This window comes from Lupinus angustifolius, chromosome LG04, assembly GCF_001865875.1.
Source record: "Lupinus angustifolius cultivar Tanjil chromosome LG04, LupAngTanjil_v1.0, whole genome shotgun sequence".
Taxonomy (NCBI): domain Eukaryota; kingdom Viridiplantae; phylum Streptophyta; class Magnoliopsida; order Fabales; family Fabaceae; genus Lupinus; species Lupinus angustifolius.
In genome coordinates, this window is record NC_032012.1 from 21656257 (window position 1) to 21672667 (window position 16411).

The 16411-nt window shown below is 28.3% G+C and overlaps 1 protein-coding gene across 1 annotated transcript; it reads right to left on the minus strand.

Moving 5' to 3' along the window:
- Nucleotides 9762-13714, minus strand: LOC109346205 (protein indeterminate-domain 2-like). The gene is made up of 3 exons (XM_019585626.1): nt 13222-13714; nt 11865-12261; nt 9762-10958 (listed from the first exon to the last, which is right to left on the minus strand). The coding sequence occupies exons 1-3, from the start codon at nt 13457-13459 to the stop codon at nt 10013-10015; spliced, it is 1581 nt and encodes a 526-aa protein (XP_019441171.1). The 5' UTR covers nt 13460-13714; the 3' UTR covers nt 9762-10012.

Here is a 16411-nt window from a genome sequence, read left to right on the forward strand (position 1 = left end):
TTTCGACCTGTTGTATCCCAAAACCCACCCAGGTGGACAACTGACAAGGTGGTTCTGGACATTATGGGAATTAAACAATATCAATAAGAAAAGAAAGAGCTATTAAAAATATTAAAGTAAACACTCTACATTTGGGACAAATGTACAAAGCAAAAGTTATTTTTGTCAATTTGAAGAATTGTTGTAATTACAAAATTAGACATTATTCATTCGTGGTAAGTGTACAAAGTAAAAGGTTTTTTTTTTGTAAAATTGATGGATTTTTGAAATTCATAAAGTAGACATTTTTCCCTTAGATCATTTGACAAATGACTTTCAAATTCAGAAAAATAGTCTTTTTCTTCATATTCCCTTTACTCAAATTACACACTATTTCACATTTTTTCCAAATTTTGTTTAACAAATCTTCTTCTTCAATCTAAATCATCTCAAAGGTATCATTTTTTATTCTTTTCATTTTTTACTTCTTCATTTTCAAATGTTAAAGCAACTTAGAAATATGATATTCTAATCTTTTTATTTTTACTTCATCATTCTCATAACTATTTTTTTTCCACAAATCTATCATCTTCCCCAACTCAGGTATGATTTTACTTTTTTACTTCATCATTCTCATAACTAAATTTGTGCATTCTATTGGTAAATATCAACATATTGGTACTTATTGCTTAGTAATATATGTAATGGTTGTAAGAATATATTTGTCTTAACTACGTTTCTCATAATTAATTCTCATTTTTTTTTTCACTTTCTGTTAAATAAATTTATGATCTTCAACTGTCAAACCAACTCAGAGATATGATTTTATGTCCTTCTCATTTTTTCTTTGTTGATAGATATAATGGTTTATTATATGAGTTTATACATGTATATTATTTTACTCACACAATATTCTTTATGGCAAAGTTAAAAAATTCACCTTCTTCAATTTTCCACTCACTTACACAAACAAGGTATCACTAGATAATATTTTTTTGTCTTTTACAAAAAAACTTCATTTTCCTCACATGACGTTTGTTAAAATATTTTTCCATATGTGGATATTTTTCTAAAGCAGAAAATACGAATTTGTGATGTTCTTTATTTCGCTATTTGCAGAAGAGAAACCTCACATACTCGAATACAACGATTAGAGGTTACATTCACTATCTGAGTAAGAATAATGTCTTTAATTTTATTATGTGATTGTCCTTTTTCATTCAAAGTTAATTTTTTTAGTATCTGAATGTGTCAACTTTATATTGGTAAGAATAATCTTTAATCTTTTTTCTTCTCATTATAAATAATTTGTCACGTTTAATTGTTGAACATTTATATTCTATCTAAATATTAAAGCAATTTGATTTGATTGTGATAATCAATTCGTTTGATTTATATTTTGATTAAATTATTTATGATTCCCTAATTTTAAGCTATCCTAATTATGGATATAAATTTGCAAGAATTGCATTAATAAATTTATGGAATATATTTATATATAATTCCATTTATTATATTTTGTTTGAATTTATGGATGAGTTACAAAATATAATATAAATTTGTAGAATTAAAACTAATAAATTTGCGGAATATTAATTGAGCAATACTCACTCATTAATGTTTTACATCATTCCCAATAATTTGTTTACATTCAGAAAAGTTAAAGAAAATTCCACCAATTACAAAAATGACATTATACATAATTAATCAATTGGTAATTACACTTTAGAATATGAAATTATTAGGCATGATTGCCTTTGAATGTCTTTTATTCCGTTAAATATTAAAGCAATTTGAGTGCTTGTGATAATCAATTGATTTATATTTTGATTAAATTATTTATGATTCCCTAATTTCAAGCAATGCTCATTATGAATATAAATTTGCAGAATTATAAATAATAAATTTATGGAATTTTAATATTTAATTCAATTTATATTCTATTTTGTTTGAATTTATGGACAAGTTACAAAAATGGAATATAAATTTATCGAATTATAATTAATAAATTTATAGAATATTAATTGAGTAATATCTATTAAGCTATAATTTGTCTTTATTCATTGAATATCATAACACGCGTAATTAGTTGAGCATATTACACAATTACTTTAAAATTGGAAACTTAATGCACAACTATAATTATACTGATGAAAAAATAATTAAATAATTTTATTTCTAATGGCTTAAAGAAATAGAAAAATTCAAATTTTTTAGAGCAGATACAAAAGTGACATTATACACATTAATTTTATAATGTATGTGATTTATTGAGCATATTACATAATTATTTTTACAATGGAAACTTATTACATAGTTACAATTGTATTTACTAAAGAGACATTTAAATAATTCTATTTTTTATGTAGTAAAGAACTAGAATATTTCATATTTTTTGGTCCAGATAAAAAATTAGAATTATTGACAATTAATAATTAAATTAAATTGTTAAATATAATAATTAATTTTATATCATCAAATAAATAAATGTATATGATTAGTTGACAAGCAATCTGTACAATTATGATTTGTATATAGGAGATGAATCATAATATATCATTGACCATTGTAGGCAGTGTTATTAAACTCGGACCGGTTAATGACTCGGTCAGGGTACTGGGTCAATGAGTCACTGGTCCAACCAGTGGGTCAATGGTTGGACCAGTTAACTCGGTTTACATTAAAATTCTAAAAATTAATGATATTATATAACAACATTTAATAATTGTATACTCGAAATTTAAAAACAGTAGCGTACCTAATTAAACAATCAATAAAGAAAAATTTAATACTATAAAATGACACAAGCAAGTTGAAAAAATTATCAAATAATATATAAACTATGCTTTAACTACAAGAAAAATGTACAATAAATTTAAAATTTAATTAAACAACAAAGATTTCGTTATAACGTAAGATAACAAGTGACAAAGATAATTACATATAAATTAAAAATATTTGACTTTTTCACCTCATCAATTTGGTTATTTTTTTAATTTTGATTGACTCGGCCGGTCCAACCGGTCCGATCATCCAAATCATCAGTTTTACGCTTAAACTAACTGAGTTAAACCAATTTTGATACAAAACCGGTTAGATGAGAGACTCAGACCTAGATGAGAGACTCAGACCGGTAGATGAACGGTTCACGGTTGAACCGGTCTGACTGGCCGGTTCGACCCGAGTTTTATAACACTGATTATAGGACAATAATTGTATAAAATTATAAATTTATTTTTCCTTAATCAATATCTATACCTATATCTTTATTTCCTAAAATTGTTGAAATTTTCAAATTCTCTTATTTTTTAGTTGAATTAATTTTGACAATTTTATTTTTAATGACCGTTGAAAAATCTATTACACGGGTTTCCTATAATGCATAAGGATGAAATTATATATTTTAAAAACATGAGAATAACTATTTAAAAATATAAGGGATATGCTTACCTATGCAATGCGTAAAAAATAAGACATAATATTGATTAAAATTATTGATATTAAAATTAATTTTAATCATTATTTATGATTATAGGAATTCAGAATATTAAAACATCAAATCCATATTATAAAAAATAATCATCCTCAATCTAAAATGAAGATAATAATATACTTATTTGTATTAAAATTACTGAAAAATAATATTTTTGATTTGATTTAATTGTGATCATGTAATTGATTCTTCTACCTTTATTCTATTAAAAACAATCATAAGATATAAAAAGTTATATGCATTATAACACATATTTTATTTATATTTTTGTTTGAATTATTTATGATTCCTTAATTTTAGGTAATGTTCATTATAAATATATTTTATTTACAGTTTAGTATTTGACTCTAATATTATAATATAATGTTATTATAGCAATATTAAAATAGTAACAGTAGGAATCATAACATATTGTTTGTAGTTATTTTAGAGTCAAATAATAATAATATGTATTTTTATACTAATCTTATTTTAGAATCAAATAATTCAATTAATAATGAAATTATAAATTTATTGATGAATTTTTTAATAAATAAGATACTACTAACTATATCATGTTATGTTTAAAGCTCATAAACTACTTTGATATTGGACAATTGTAATCATCTGGACTACATTAAATCATTATCATATTAAGGAGAATAAATCACCATCCAAGTTATTCAATAATATTTGGAATTAAAATGGATCTCGTGAAGAAAGAAAACAAGTAGGAGACATAGACTTAAGATATTGGTGTTTGAAAGCGCTATTTTAATAGTTTTAAGATCATATAAGATTTTTCAGACATAATAACTTCCTTTAATCATTTTCAAAAAGATTTTAATGCATAATGATAGATTACAAAATAATTTTCTTCACACAAAATAAATTCTTTAAAGTACTTTTCCAAATTCTCCGCACTTCCCTCCACAAAGTTAATTGACTCATATTAAACTACCAACTGATATAAAAATCACATAGATGTACATCTTAAAATGTAATGATGGTGTAGTAGAGTCTAGAATCCAAAATACAACAACTAGTTTGCCATCAAGATTTACAAATTCATGGTAGATTTTATAGATTTTGTTGTTATGTATATTGTAAACTTAGTTTGTGCATTCATTTATGTTCATTGAATTTTGTTGTTTTTCACATTTTTAGTTGCTGGAAACTTTCGCATTAATCTGTTTATTATCCAAAGTCCTCACATGTAATGAATTACAAACAATTATGTAGAAACAAATATTTTGAACTGAAGTTTAACTTATTTCGATTCAACATGAACAATGTTAGTTATGTCATTAAGATTTATCACTTTAAATTGTTGGTTCACATCTATTTTTTGCTTTTATATTATATTTATTTTGACTTACATGACTATTTGTTGTTTTAACACATACAAAATACAACTTCAATATTTATATTGTATTATTAAACTAATACATGTCTCTATTTAACTAACAACTTAGGTCTTTTACTTAACTATAAATATTAAATATATTTTTAAAACTAGTACGAAATGGCATGTACAAATATACGGATATACTGCTAGTTATTATACTAAAATTAGTAATTATATTGTGCCTTACTGTGTTTCATGACTTGAAAATGCAAGAATTTAGGAAGCCAGATGATATAGTAAATGAATTTGGAAGACAAACGATAAGTTGGTTTAGTGGTGTAAGACTCTACAAGATCCTCAGAATGACAAAAAAATCAATGATTTGATTCATGTGAGTGACAATTGTTATGAAGGGTAACCACACACCCCAAAATAGATTAGTTGAAAGGAAACTCTTGGTAGTACAAAAAAATAAATTTGTAAGTCAAACTATCAATGTTCCCTTCACCTATGGGCTCCGGCCTTTCACTGACCTCCTCTGTGCTTCCAAATGCTTCAATCCTTGTTAAAAAAAGTTAGAAATATACGAAAGCCACAAAAATTGGTTATCTCTTTGGGATGCAAATCTCCTATAAAAAACAGAAATTAATATTTTATATTATTTTAAAAAATTATTGGTTAATGACATGGAGATATGATATTTTTGACACAAAGGATCCTTGTCTATCTCTTTGTATGTTGAGAGGATGTGTTCTCACTTTTCATACTCAAGGATAAAGTGAATAGTCATCTCAAATAATCATGATGATGGGCCTTTTGGTTGCTAATAAAGTAAGTGAAGCTACATCTATGATAATTTGGGGTGCGAAAGAATTTTGATTTTGCTACTTACTAGTTTCTAGCTATTGCTAACTAGTTTCTTGCTACTCCAACTAAAAAAAGTGGCTCACTATATAAGATTCCCATATACTTTAAGAAAGAATATGTTTCTTGCTACTCCATATGTTCGGTTCGGTTTAAGAAAGAAAAGTTAAGGGCAGAAAAGTTGATGAAGGAAAAATAAAGAAAAGAAAATGAGTAGAAAATGTGATAATTTTTTAGTTGTTTGGTATGGTAGAAAATGGAAGGAAAGTGATAATATGTTGAATGTGTATAAATCTTTACATTGACAGTACATAGTTATTACACTCTTATAGCTAGTAATGAAAAACACATGGACAAGAACATGAAGACAAAAATTCCACTATATTATTGTATTTGTTTGCTTTCTTCACTTGAATCTTCCATCAAATACTGAAAAGTGAATTTAAAGGTATGGATCATATCATCTTTTCTCGTAATATAAAAAAAGAATCAAAGCAATAAAAATATCTTATTTTTTTAATACATCTAAAAAGTTTAAAAAGATGTAAAAATAAATTAATTATTTTAATAAAGTTATAATTTTTATGATAGATAATAAAGTTTTAGTTTTTGTAGTGAATAATAAAGTTATAATTTGATTTACATTGTATTTGGTTTAAGAGGAAAAATGTATGAAATGAAACTTGAAGAAAAGAAACATAGTAAAAAATAGTGATTTTTAATTATATGATATGAAAGGAAAAAAATGTATACTAGTGAAATTTTTTTGTTTAAGCAACAAAATACAAGCATTATTAATATAAGTTAAGATTCAATTTGATTTTTTCATTCATTTTCTCTCCATATATGAGAGGAAAAGTTTTTAGTGAGTCCCAGGCTATTTTTTCTTTCTATCCTTTGTTTTCTTTCCAACCAAATGATGGAAAATAAACTTTTCTCGTGCTTTTCTCTCCTCATCTTTTCTTTCCTTCCATTTTCAATGGAACCAAACATAGTGTAAATGTATACAAATAAGCTTTTGTAAGTAAAGATACAAGTTTTAGATTTTGAACTAATATATTTAAGTCACAATGTAAACAATCTTATTATTGCACAGATACCCGTCATGCTTCCTTACTCCCTTAACTCTCCATGAAATTTATATAGTCATGTGCGTATGTAGGCAAAATCAATTAGAATATTGAGATAATTGTATAAGAATTTTAACTATTATTTTAACATTTAATCAGACTTTGATTGCAGGCTCTTATGCTTCTAATTATTCTTACAAGAAGTATTTTCCAAAGTTATTTATTTGTGAATGTATAGTTAATTCTTTTAACCGGCCATTTTGTTGTTAACAAAGCGAAGTGACATCTCTCATTATTTGAAGTTTGAAGGAAATTGATTTACTTATGATCCAAAAAGAAAAAAAGAGTTTAATACTTTTACAAGCAACTAGTGATATGAGAAGGAAAAAGAAAAAGCCTATATAATCTTCGGGAGTACATCTACTAGAAGACAAATCATTTATCCCAAAAAACTATGTCCCTTCTTGTCTTTATCCAATCAAACTACATCAACTAATATAATTTTGTTTTAATAATTTTTTATTTAATTGAATGACACATTGTAATTGGTAAGGAATATCATTGGAGAATAAATAGGAACATGCGATCTCCATTCTATCTAATATCCTACAATTTGTAATACTGTATATGTCATCAACTGTAATTGATGAGATCAAATGTATTTAAATTAAAAAAATAATTATTAAATATTTTATTGACTAATCATAACAAATAACACGTGAAATAATACAAATTGTAAGTCATATGTACTCCCATCATCATCCAAATATATATGATGAGAATTATTCATAACCTTGTTAATGAAGAGTTTATATTATTATACTATCCACATAATTTTTTTAATTAATTACTACATTATTCATCATTTATATATAATATATTAATTTATGAGTTAAAAATTCATAGATATTAAATTCTTTAATCAATATTCTTCAACATATTTCATTGACCATGAATAATAGAATCATGTGACACTATAGTTTTTAATAATGTGAACTGAATTTGACACTTCCTTCTCGATTGTCACAACATTGTGCTATATGAATTCGCTTCAATGCATTAAACATGGCAGCTCGTAGTGTCGGAGTTTATATTGACAACACACTCCTATTTTCATTGAGAAAATGATGTATACACACAGTATAAGAGTTCTTTACACTGTTACTACATCATTCAATATTCATTTTCAATAATCATTGACTTTTTAGAAAAAGTAATCCAAATAAATGATAGATGATATACTGACTATATATATATATATATATATATATATTTACACTGTCAGTGCTATTAAGCAATGTCATGTTTGATCAACCTGGCCAAGCCAATTCTGATTCTGACCGAGACAGGAGCACCAAGGCTCAGGCACATGACCGAGACAGGAGCACCAAGGCTCAGGCACATGACCGAGGCAAGAGCACCAAGGCTCAGGCACATGACCAAGTTAGTGCCAAGTCTCCTGACCGAGGCAGGAGCACCAAGGCTCAGGCACATGACCAAGTTAGTGCCAAGTCTCCTGACCGAGACAGTATGCCTGGCCAAGCCAGTACTAAGTCTACAGACCAAGACATGGGCCACATGGGCCATCTGACCGAGGCTGTGAGACTAACCAGACCAAGGCTGCCTAGCCTCAGCACAGGCACGACTCAGCCACAGCACAGCACAGGCACGACTCAGCCTCAGCACAGGCACGAGGCTTATAAACTCAGTGCAGGCGCACCCAATAAAAAACAGAGCACATTACTTGCATAACAAGAAATCTTTAGCTTCTTGCTTTAGTAAAGATCACGTGTATATTCTTAGTTAGTTAATTAGTTGGAGTTAGAATGTATATAAACACCATCATGCTTCTCTTGTAAAGTAAGAAAGAAATTCATTCAATTCAATAATATTCAAATTAGCTAAAAGCTTTCATTCTTATTCTCAATCTCTTATCACTCTTCAAGAACTAATCATAAGTTCTTGATCAATCTTCATCTTCTCTTCTTAATAAGTGCATAGATTTAATACTCTTTTCTGATATGTCTATATTATGGTGCGGTACCAATGTAAAGTATAATTTACGGTGTATATAATGTCATATACTTTTCCCTAGCTATCTTGTGATGAACTGACCTCATTTCATTTGGTAGGGAAGTCTTTGATAAGAGCTTCTCTAATTCACATACACCCTCCACTACGAATCACAAGTAGGGTTGCAAGTCTAAGAAAAGAAATGAAGTGATGGGTTCTAGTTGGTTTTGTTTGTGTGTGGGGCCGTTTGTGACTCTTCGGATGGGAATGGGATAACTCTTATCTCTCGTTTTTGTGGTTCTCATTCCTCCTAGAAATTAAGACTAGGTGCATAAACTATTATTATATTATATTATTACTTATAAAAAATATATATTATTATATTATTAAAGTGGTTTGACAATGAAGATGGAGGACGTAAGGAATAGAGTGTAGGTCTCACCATCGACAAAAAAGAAGTTATAAGATAGTTTGATAGTTAAGGTGAATGAGGTTGAAAGTGGAGTCTCACCCACAGTAAAAATACTAACATACTAACAACTAACAATTCCCATAAAAAAAATTGAGATGTTTTTAAAAATGAAGCAATACATAATTGAATAGAGGACTCTTAACAATATTAAACCAGTAATCTTAATATTTGCCACTCTGAACATCATTAGTTTGTACAAATTTATGAGAAGGAGTAACTACTTGTCTGCAATTAAGTTATCTGAGGTTCGGGTTAGTGTTAGAATTCAAACCTCAACTACTTGGTTGTATCACCATGCCATTGTAGAACAAAGATATGATATTCCAAGTTGGATATCTCATTAAGTGTAAACAAAAACAATAATAACAATAATTTAATTTTTTAATTAATGTCATATTTTAACTGGTGTAAGACAGTATTCGAGACAAGATCTTTTCCGCATGGGTAAAGTTGACCAAATTTAACTTCTCTTGCTTTTTAGAAAGATCGAAGACACCTCTTTTCTCTATGATTTTGTGAGAGGTTCTTAGGTATTGTTGGAGCTGAAAAAATTCTTGTCTTGTGCTATTTAACATGCGACGTCTGATTGAGTGAGAGATACTTAAACCCTCATAATTGAGGTGTTATACACTAAAATGATACAGACAAAAAAAAAAACAAAGCAGTTTCTTCCTCTAACTAACATGCAAGAATATATTCTCTGATCTGATCAAATTCTTTATTACTATATATGGCCGAAAGGAGGAGTGGTCAAAGCAATAAAAAAAGCACCACCAACTATAAGGGTTGTGTGTTCACATGCTGCTAGATGCTGAAAATGATCCAAAACCTGCATTCTTGGTTGACCAATTTCTCCAAAAATCATCTGCTGCAGCAGTTTCATCTTGTTGGGCACCACCACCATAGATATTCAAATTCCCATGCATATTTTCACCACTGCCACCGTCACCACCTCCTATACCCAACAAGTCCAGAGTCATTACATCACCACTTCCCTTAGTTTCGCCACCAATGTTAAGAGCACCACCACTTGACCCTCCATTTGTTTGATGCAAAACCCCATTGTTAATGCTTCTACTATTCTGATCTATGATCTTAGATAACGCCTTACTTTGATCCAATATAACATTAAACATATCCCCACCATTCATTCCAACAACAATACCTTCTGCATTATCACCAGTACTCATCTCATGATGTGCATTGAAACTATTATAATGAGATGAAATATGATCATGTTGTTGTTGTTGCATGTAGTGGTTCATGAAGGAATAAACATTATTTGGCGGTGGTTGTTGTAATTGCACCAAACCATATGATGGTGGTGCCATGGTGGTAGAAACATTGCTATTATTATTACTCACGGTTGCACCCATTTGAGCAGCCTTTTGAAGTAATGCAGTGGCAGACATGAGTGACGAGCTTTCATGAGAAGCTAAAATGTTTGAACTCAGTTGAAGAGAGGGAGAAGAGTTTCTTATTGCCATGTTGAAGGCTTTTGAACTTGCAGGAATTTGTAATGATGATAATGGATTATTTTTGTTGTTGAATTCTGATGCTGTCCCTCCAATTTGTGGGATGGGAATAATGTTGGTGTTGATTGGTAATGATGGAACCAGGTTTGGGATTGATTGGCATTGCAAGTTTGAATCCATCTTTGACAATTGTCCTTCATTGCCTTTGTTGTTTTCCTCTGCCAGTGCATCACAGAAAGCTCTATGGGTAATGAAGCTATCTCTTCTGCAGATATATATATATACATATATATATATATATATATGTAAATATATAATATTAAGAATTGAACCAAACCATGGGGAGTGAGTTATTTGTGAGACATAATGGATAAATATGGAGAAAAAAGAGAGATGTAGAGAGATAAAATATGGTAATGTTACAAGATCTATATATATATATATATTGACATGTATCTATATATTTAAAGAAATGTGTTTTTGGATCTAGATTTAATACAGGTTAGACATTCTATTTTATATGTAAACATGATTGCATATTATATATAAAGTTAAAAAGAAGCAAGATGATACAAAGATTATAGTATCGGATAAATTGTTCACGAGAGCCACACATGGGTATCATTATGAAATAAAATAAGTAAGACAAATATTCGCTAGATATGGAAACTTTGACGGGGGCAAATAGAAAACTTTATTAACAAGAAAAATTAGTTATCCTTGTAAACCAGAGAGACGGGTCTGAGCTATGCTCAATATAACAAGAGAAAATGTTAAAACTATATCATTGAAATGAATTTGTCGTTCTAATTATATGTAGAATTCAACAAGGGTGTGCATGCATGTGTGATCAAAGAAAAAGCTGCAAGCTCCAGATATGGCCCATTTTATTTGTGGACGGTTAGTGCATGCAACTTGCCTAAGACATTATATATGAATATTCATGACTTACATTCCACCTTCTAGTAAAAAAAATAGAAAAAATGGTAAATACTATATTTTTTAATTAATATAATATATTTTTATTAATATAAAATATAATTTATGACATAATTTGAGAAAACAAATACTTGTTTATTCAACCTTCTCGTGATAATAATTATTTATGTTTGATAACAAGAGAATGGTTAGTAATTTATCAAGTGTCTATAGAAAGGTGTGATATATCTACCTGGAAAAGAGGGTGCCACAGTCACATTTGTACTCCCTCGTACCACAGATTTTTGAATGAGCTTTCCAGTCAGATTGAACAGCATATTTCTTGGAGCACTTATCACATTTCCACTTCTTCTCACCATGCTTTCTGCAAAAGTGCTTTTTAATACCAGTAAGATCACCTAGTGCTCTTGCTGGGTTATGATGAACACATGAGGGTTCAGGGCAAACATAAACTCTCTTTCTAATTTCTGTACTTGTTCTCTGTTTAAGCTTCCATGGCAAGTTATGGCCTCGACGGTGCAATTGAAGGTTTTGGTCTCTTTGAAACCCTTTGTTGCATATTTCACATAGGAACCTGTTTGTGGCCATGAGTGCATTTGGTGATAGAGCTATGACTTCAGCACTTGGGTCTGAACTCAAACCAAAAACGAAAAACATTTATGGAAAATCCTTTATGTACAATATTTGTTATGACTTGAGCATAATAAAACAACAAATGTATGTATAAAAAATAAAATTAGGAGATAAAGATAAAATATGACATTTAAATTTTAACATACATATAATAGAATTTAATATTTATTTAAAATGTTTTGTGAAATGACAGACGAAACTAGAAAGTGACAAAAAACTAGGAAAGTGGGGATACTTATATAAATGTATACTGAAAAGGGTTAATTAAGTGGAAGGTACTCATATTATATAAAAAAAACGCATATAAACACAAGGATGAAAATACATCAAGCACCCTCACAAAGTAGCATGAATATAGAGAGAGATTAATTGAGATACACAATAGTATTTCATAAGAAAGTATATATAAAAAAACAAAGGAAAAAGAACAAAAAGTTGTGAAGCAAAGTCAACAGTGAGGAGGAGCAATAATTGTAAACATTTCCAGTCCCCAGATCCTTGTTTTAGCTTAAAAGAAGAAGGTTCATGAGACCAGATTAATTCATCAAATTAATATCTTGACTATCCTCATGGCTTGTGCCAGATCAAACTTTATCCTCTTTCATGTTGCCTATAAAAAACTTAATTATGTGCACTCTGATTAATTTTTCTAAGACAACAAATGCACTCTAATTAATTAAGCATGCTGTTTTCAAGGAATTTAATGTATGGGGTGTCAATTTTGAAAACATAATTTTCAGAAAATATACAAGCAAACTCTAAATCATTGTTTCATTTTTAGAATCAATAAGGGGGAGGAAGAGGTATAAGCTGATCCGTTTTTATTAAGGAAAGATACCATATAATTTCAATTTATTATATGATATTCTAGCTAGGTATTAGCATATGATAACAAAGCACTAATTAAATGAGAATAATGAAATCCACTTAACTTAGAAGGTTGTTAGAAATGTTACCTGGATTTCCTGGCAGGCTTCTTTTCCTCTTAGCAGAAGAAAGTGGTTGTGAACTTGTGTTGGAAACATTGCTATAATAATTATTATTATTATTTGTTGTTGTCGTTGTTGTTGAAGTATGAGATGTAGAATTAGGACTATTGAACTGGCCAAGTATCTCTAATTGCTGCTTAACTGCATCTTCTCTTGTATTCTCAGTGGAGAAGCTCACACTATCACAACTTGTGATGTTTGACATTGAAGATAGCCAAAGAAAAAGGAAGAATATATTGAAAATGTTCTCTTTTCTTAACTTTCAAACTAACTAGTGCTTGTTTCACTCCTCTTGTTGCAGCTGGTGTTTACTACGGACAAATTAAAAGAAGAGGAAACTGAAGCAGAAAAAAAGGGATTTGTGGAACTAGAGGAAGACAAAAACCTGGAAACTCTCCTCCTTTTATGGTGTGAAGATGAGAGTGCTTTGGTTACAAGAATACAAGAATTAGTGGATTGTAATAAAATAAAATATATATTATACTCCTTGGAGTTACTTTCATTTTTTGCAGCTATATATGCATATATGCCCCTAGCATTGTTTGATATTTAGAAAATGCCCTTCACTTATTTTCTAAGTATGTAAGTAGCTAATAGTAAAAATAACAGTAAATATTCAAATTGGGTTTTGAGAAAATTAAACAAATATGTTTTTAGTTTAGTTTTTATAAATAGCCAAAAGTTTTATTTGATCTTTAAGAATTCTAAATGATGGTCAAGTAGTTATTTATAAAAAACAAAGTTTATATATTATAGTACTAGTGGCTCACACAAATATAATGTAAATCTCAAAGAAAACGACTAACTTTAATTAATACTTTAGATTCTTAAAAATGAAATTAAAATTTTCATTACTCAAGAATTAAATTCATAAGCATATTTTGTTAGGATGAGCCAAATAGTAAAATTCTTTGTTGTATTCAAATCCTAAAAACAATCTTTCCATTTTTAGGATTGGATTGTATATCTCTATCATCTTCAACCATTATCAAATTAGGGTATAATGAATATTAAAAGAGAATCGCTAATGTATCCTTTATTTCTAATTAAATAAATGATTCCAAATCTCCTACTTTTGTTTGAGGCGAAGCACACCTATTGCTGATATTTCAATATTTAATTTTAAAAATAAGGTACAAAACAGTCGTAATAAGAAAAACATGTTCCAAAAAAAGAAAAAGAAAAACAGTATTTAATACATCCAAGAATCATTTATATATCCTGAAAATTTTAATCTCATTTAAATGAATAATTAGCTTTTAGCTCCTGCAATCACGGGTTGTATACTTTTTTATTTACATTTTTATAATTAAAAATGATTTAGAAGCATTTTTAATATGTATTCTTTGATTTTGTCGTCTGTTTTTGTTCTCAAATCAAATTTTACACAATTTTTTTGGAGGGATGATTAATTAGTTGAGACTACAAAATTACATTATGTAAAAAGGAAAGCAATCATCACTAGTACAATCCCTACCTTGAACATATTTTATAGACGTCTAATTTCATACAAATGAGTTTGTTGAGAGCTTACTATCACTAACATTTTTTATCATATAGTAATAATAAAATTATTGATAATAGATAAAAACAAGTATAATGACCTTGTACTAGGAATATAAAAGTGATTGAATGTCATTAGGAAATAAAAATGATTGGATGTCATATAAAAATGATTTAATATCATTAGAGAATATTAAGAAATATCATTTTTGGATATTTTCTTAATGAAAAAATAATCATGTACACCTAAACAAACTACCCATAATTTTTACTTTTATTTTTTCATACTCAACTTTTTTATTTTATCTCTTGTCTTTTATTCTTTACTTTTCATCCTTTCCATTATCTCCAATGATATTGTTCTCTTCTCTTCCCCTTTACCTAAGAAATAAGTACAAGAAATAATTTTGTATATAACAGCATGCTTATTATAAATAAAAAACTGATTTTCATTGACGTTGTTCTAGCTTTAATTATATAGTTTTGGAATTTGAATCCTTCAAAATAAAATAAAATAAAATATTTAATAGTTGAAATGAATAATTTTATCTACAAACTCAATCATAACTATATACCAACAATGTGTTAGTCAAATAGTGTAAGCCTCTGCTACATTTTCAGGATGACTAAAGATTAAGTGTTTGATTCATGGTGGTAACATTTGTTGGAATGAGCAATCACATGCCTTGAAAGAGATTAATTTCTTACCCAAAAAGTGAGAAGATATCCTTAATAGTATCAAAATGTCGCGCCCCGATTTTCGGCTGCACGACTTTGTTTAGAGTCGCCACTACATTTTATAGTTAAAAATGTAGAAAAATCTTTTAAGCCCAATTACCTTGGGCTTTTGGATTTTTGATATCCAGGTTCGGGAGTCGGTTACAAGGTAGGGAAGCTATTAGCACCATACCCGCCCGCCTTAAGCGGTACCCTTCATTAAAATATATGACCTTATTATTATTATCCTTATTATTAAATTTTATGATTAATTAATCAATTATTAAGAAGAAAAAATAGTTTTTTATTATTATGCCTGACAAGATTGACCCTGGTCCTACGTATCCCTTTTAAGGGAATCAAGGCTTACGTAGTTCTTTAAGTAGAAAATGGTTTATTGGTTGGATGTATTTTAATTAAAGAAAATATATTTTTTAGTCAAAAATATATATTTTGCAAGTGTTGTTTATTATTGGAAAAAAGTTTTTATTTTATTTTGTCATTTAAAAAATGGAATAAGTAGATTTTGAGATTTAATCGATTGAAAAGAAGCGGCGTAGCGCGACCTTTCGAAGATGATCTGAGAAGAAAGAGGCCTCCAGGGCGACCTTCTCTCCATCTTTGATTAAATCTCAAAACTAATTTATTTTTTTGAAAAGCTTATTTGTCATTTTTTTTTATTTATAAAAAAAAAGGTCAAAAACAATTTATGAGTCTATCCAAGTTATTTCTAGAAAATGATTTTTATTAGAAAGGTGTGATTAATAAATAGATATATAAAAATTATTTTTTGTTTATTCCAAAAAATTATTTAAATATATGCTATTGTTTTTTTATTATTTTATTTTATGTCAAATAAAATTATTATATGATTAAAAATAATATATTGGATGATGTTGTTATAATATGAAAGTAGTGAAGAATAGAATAAATTATA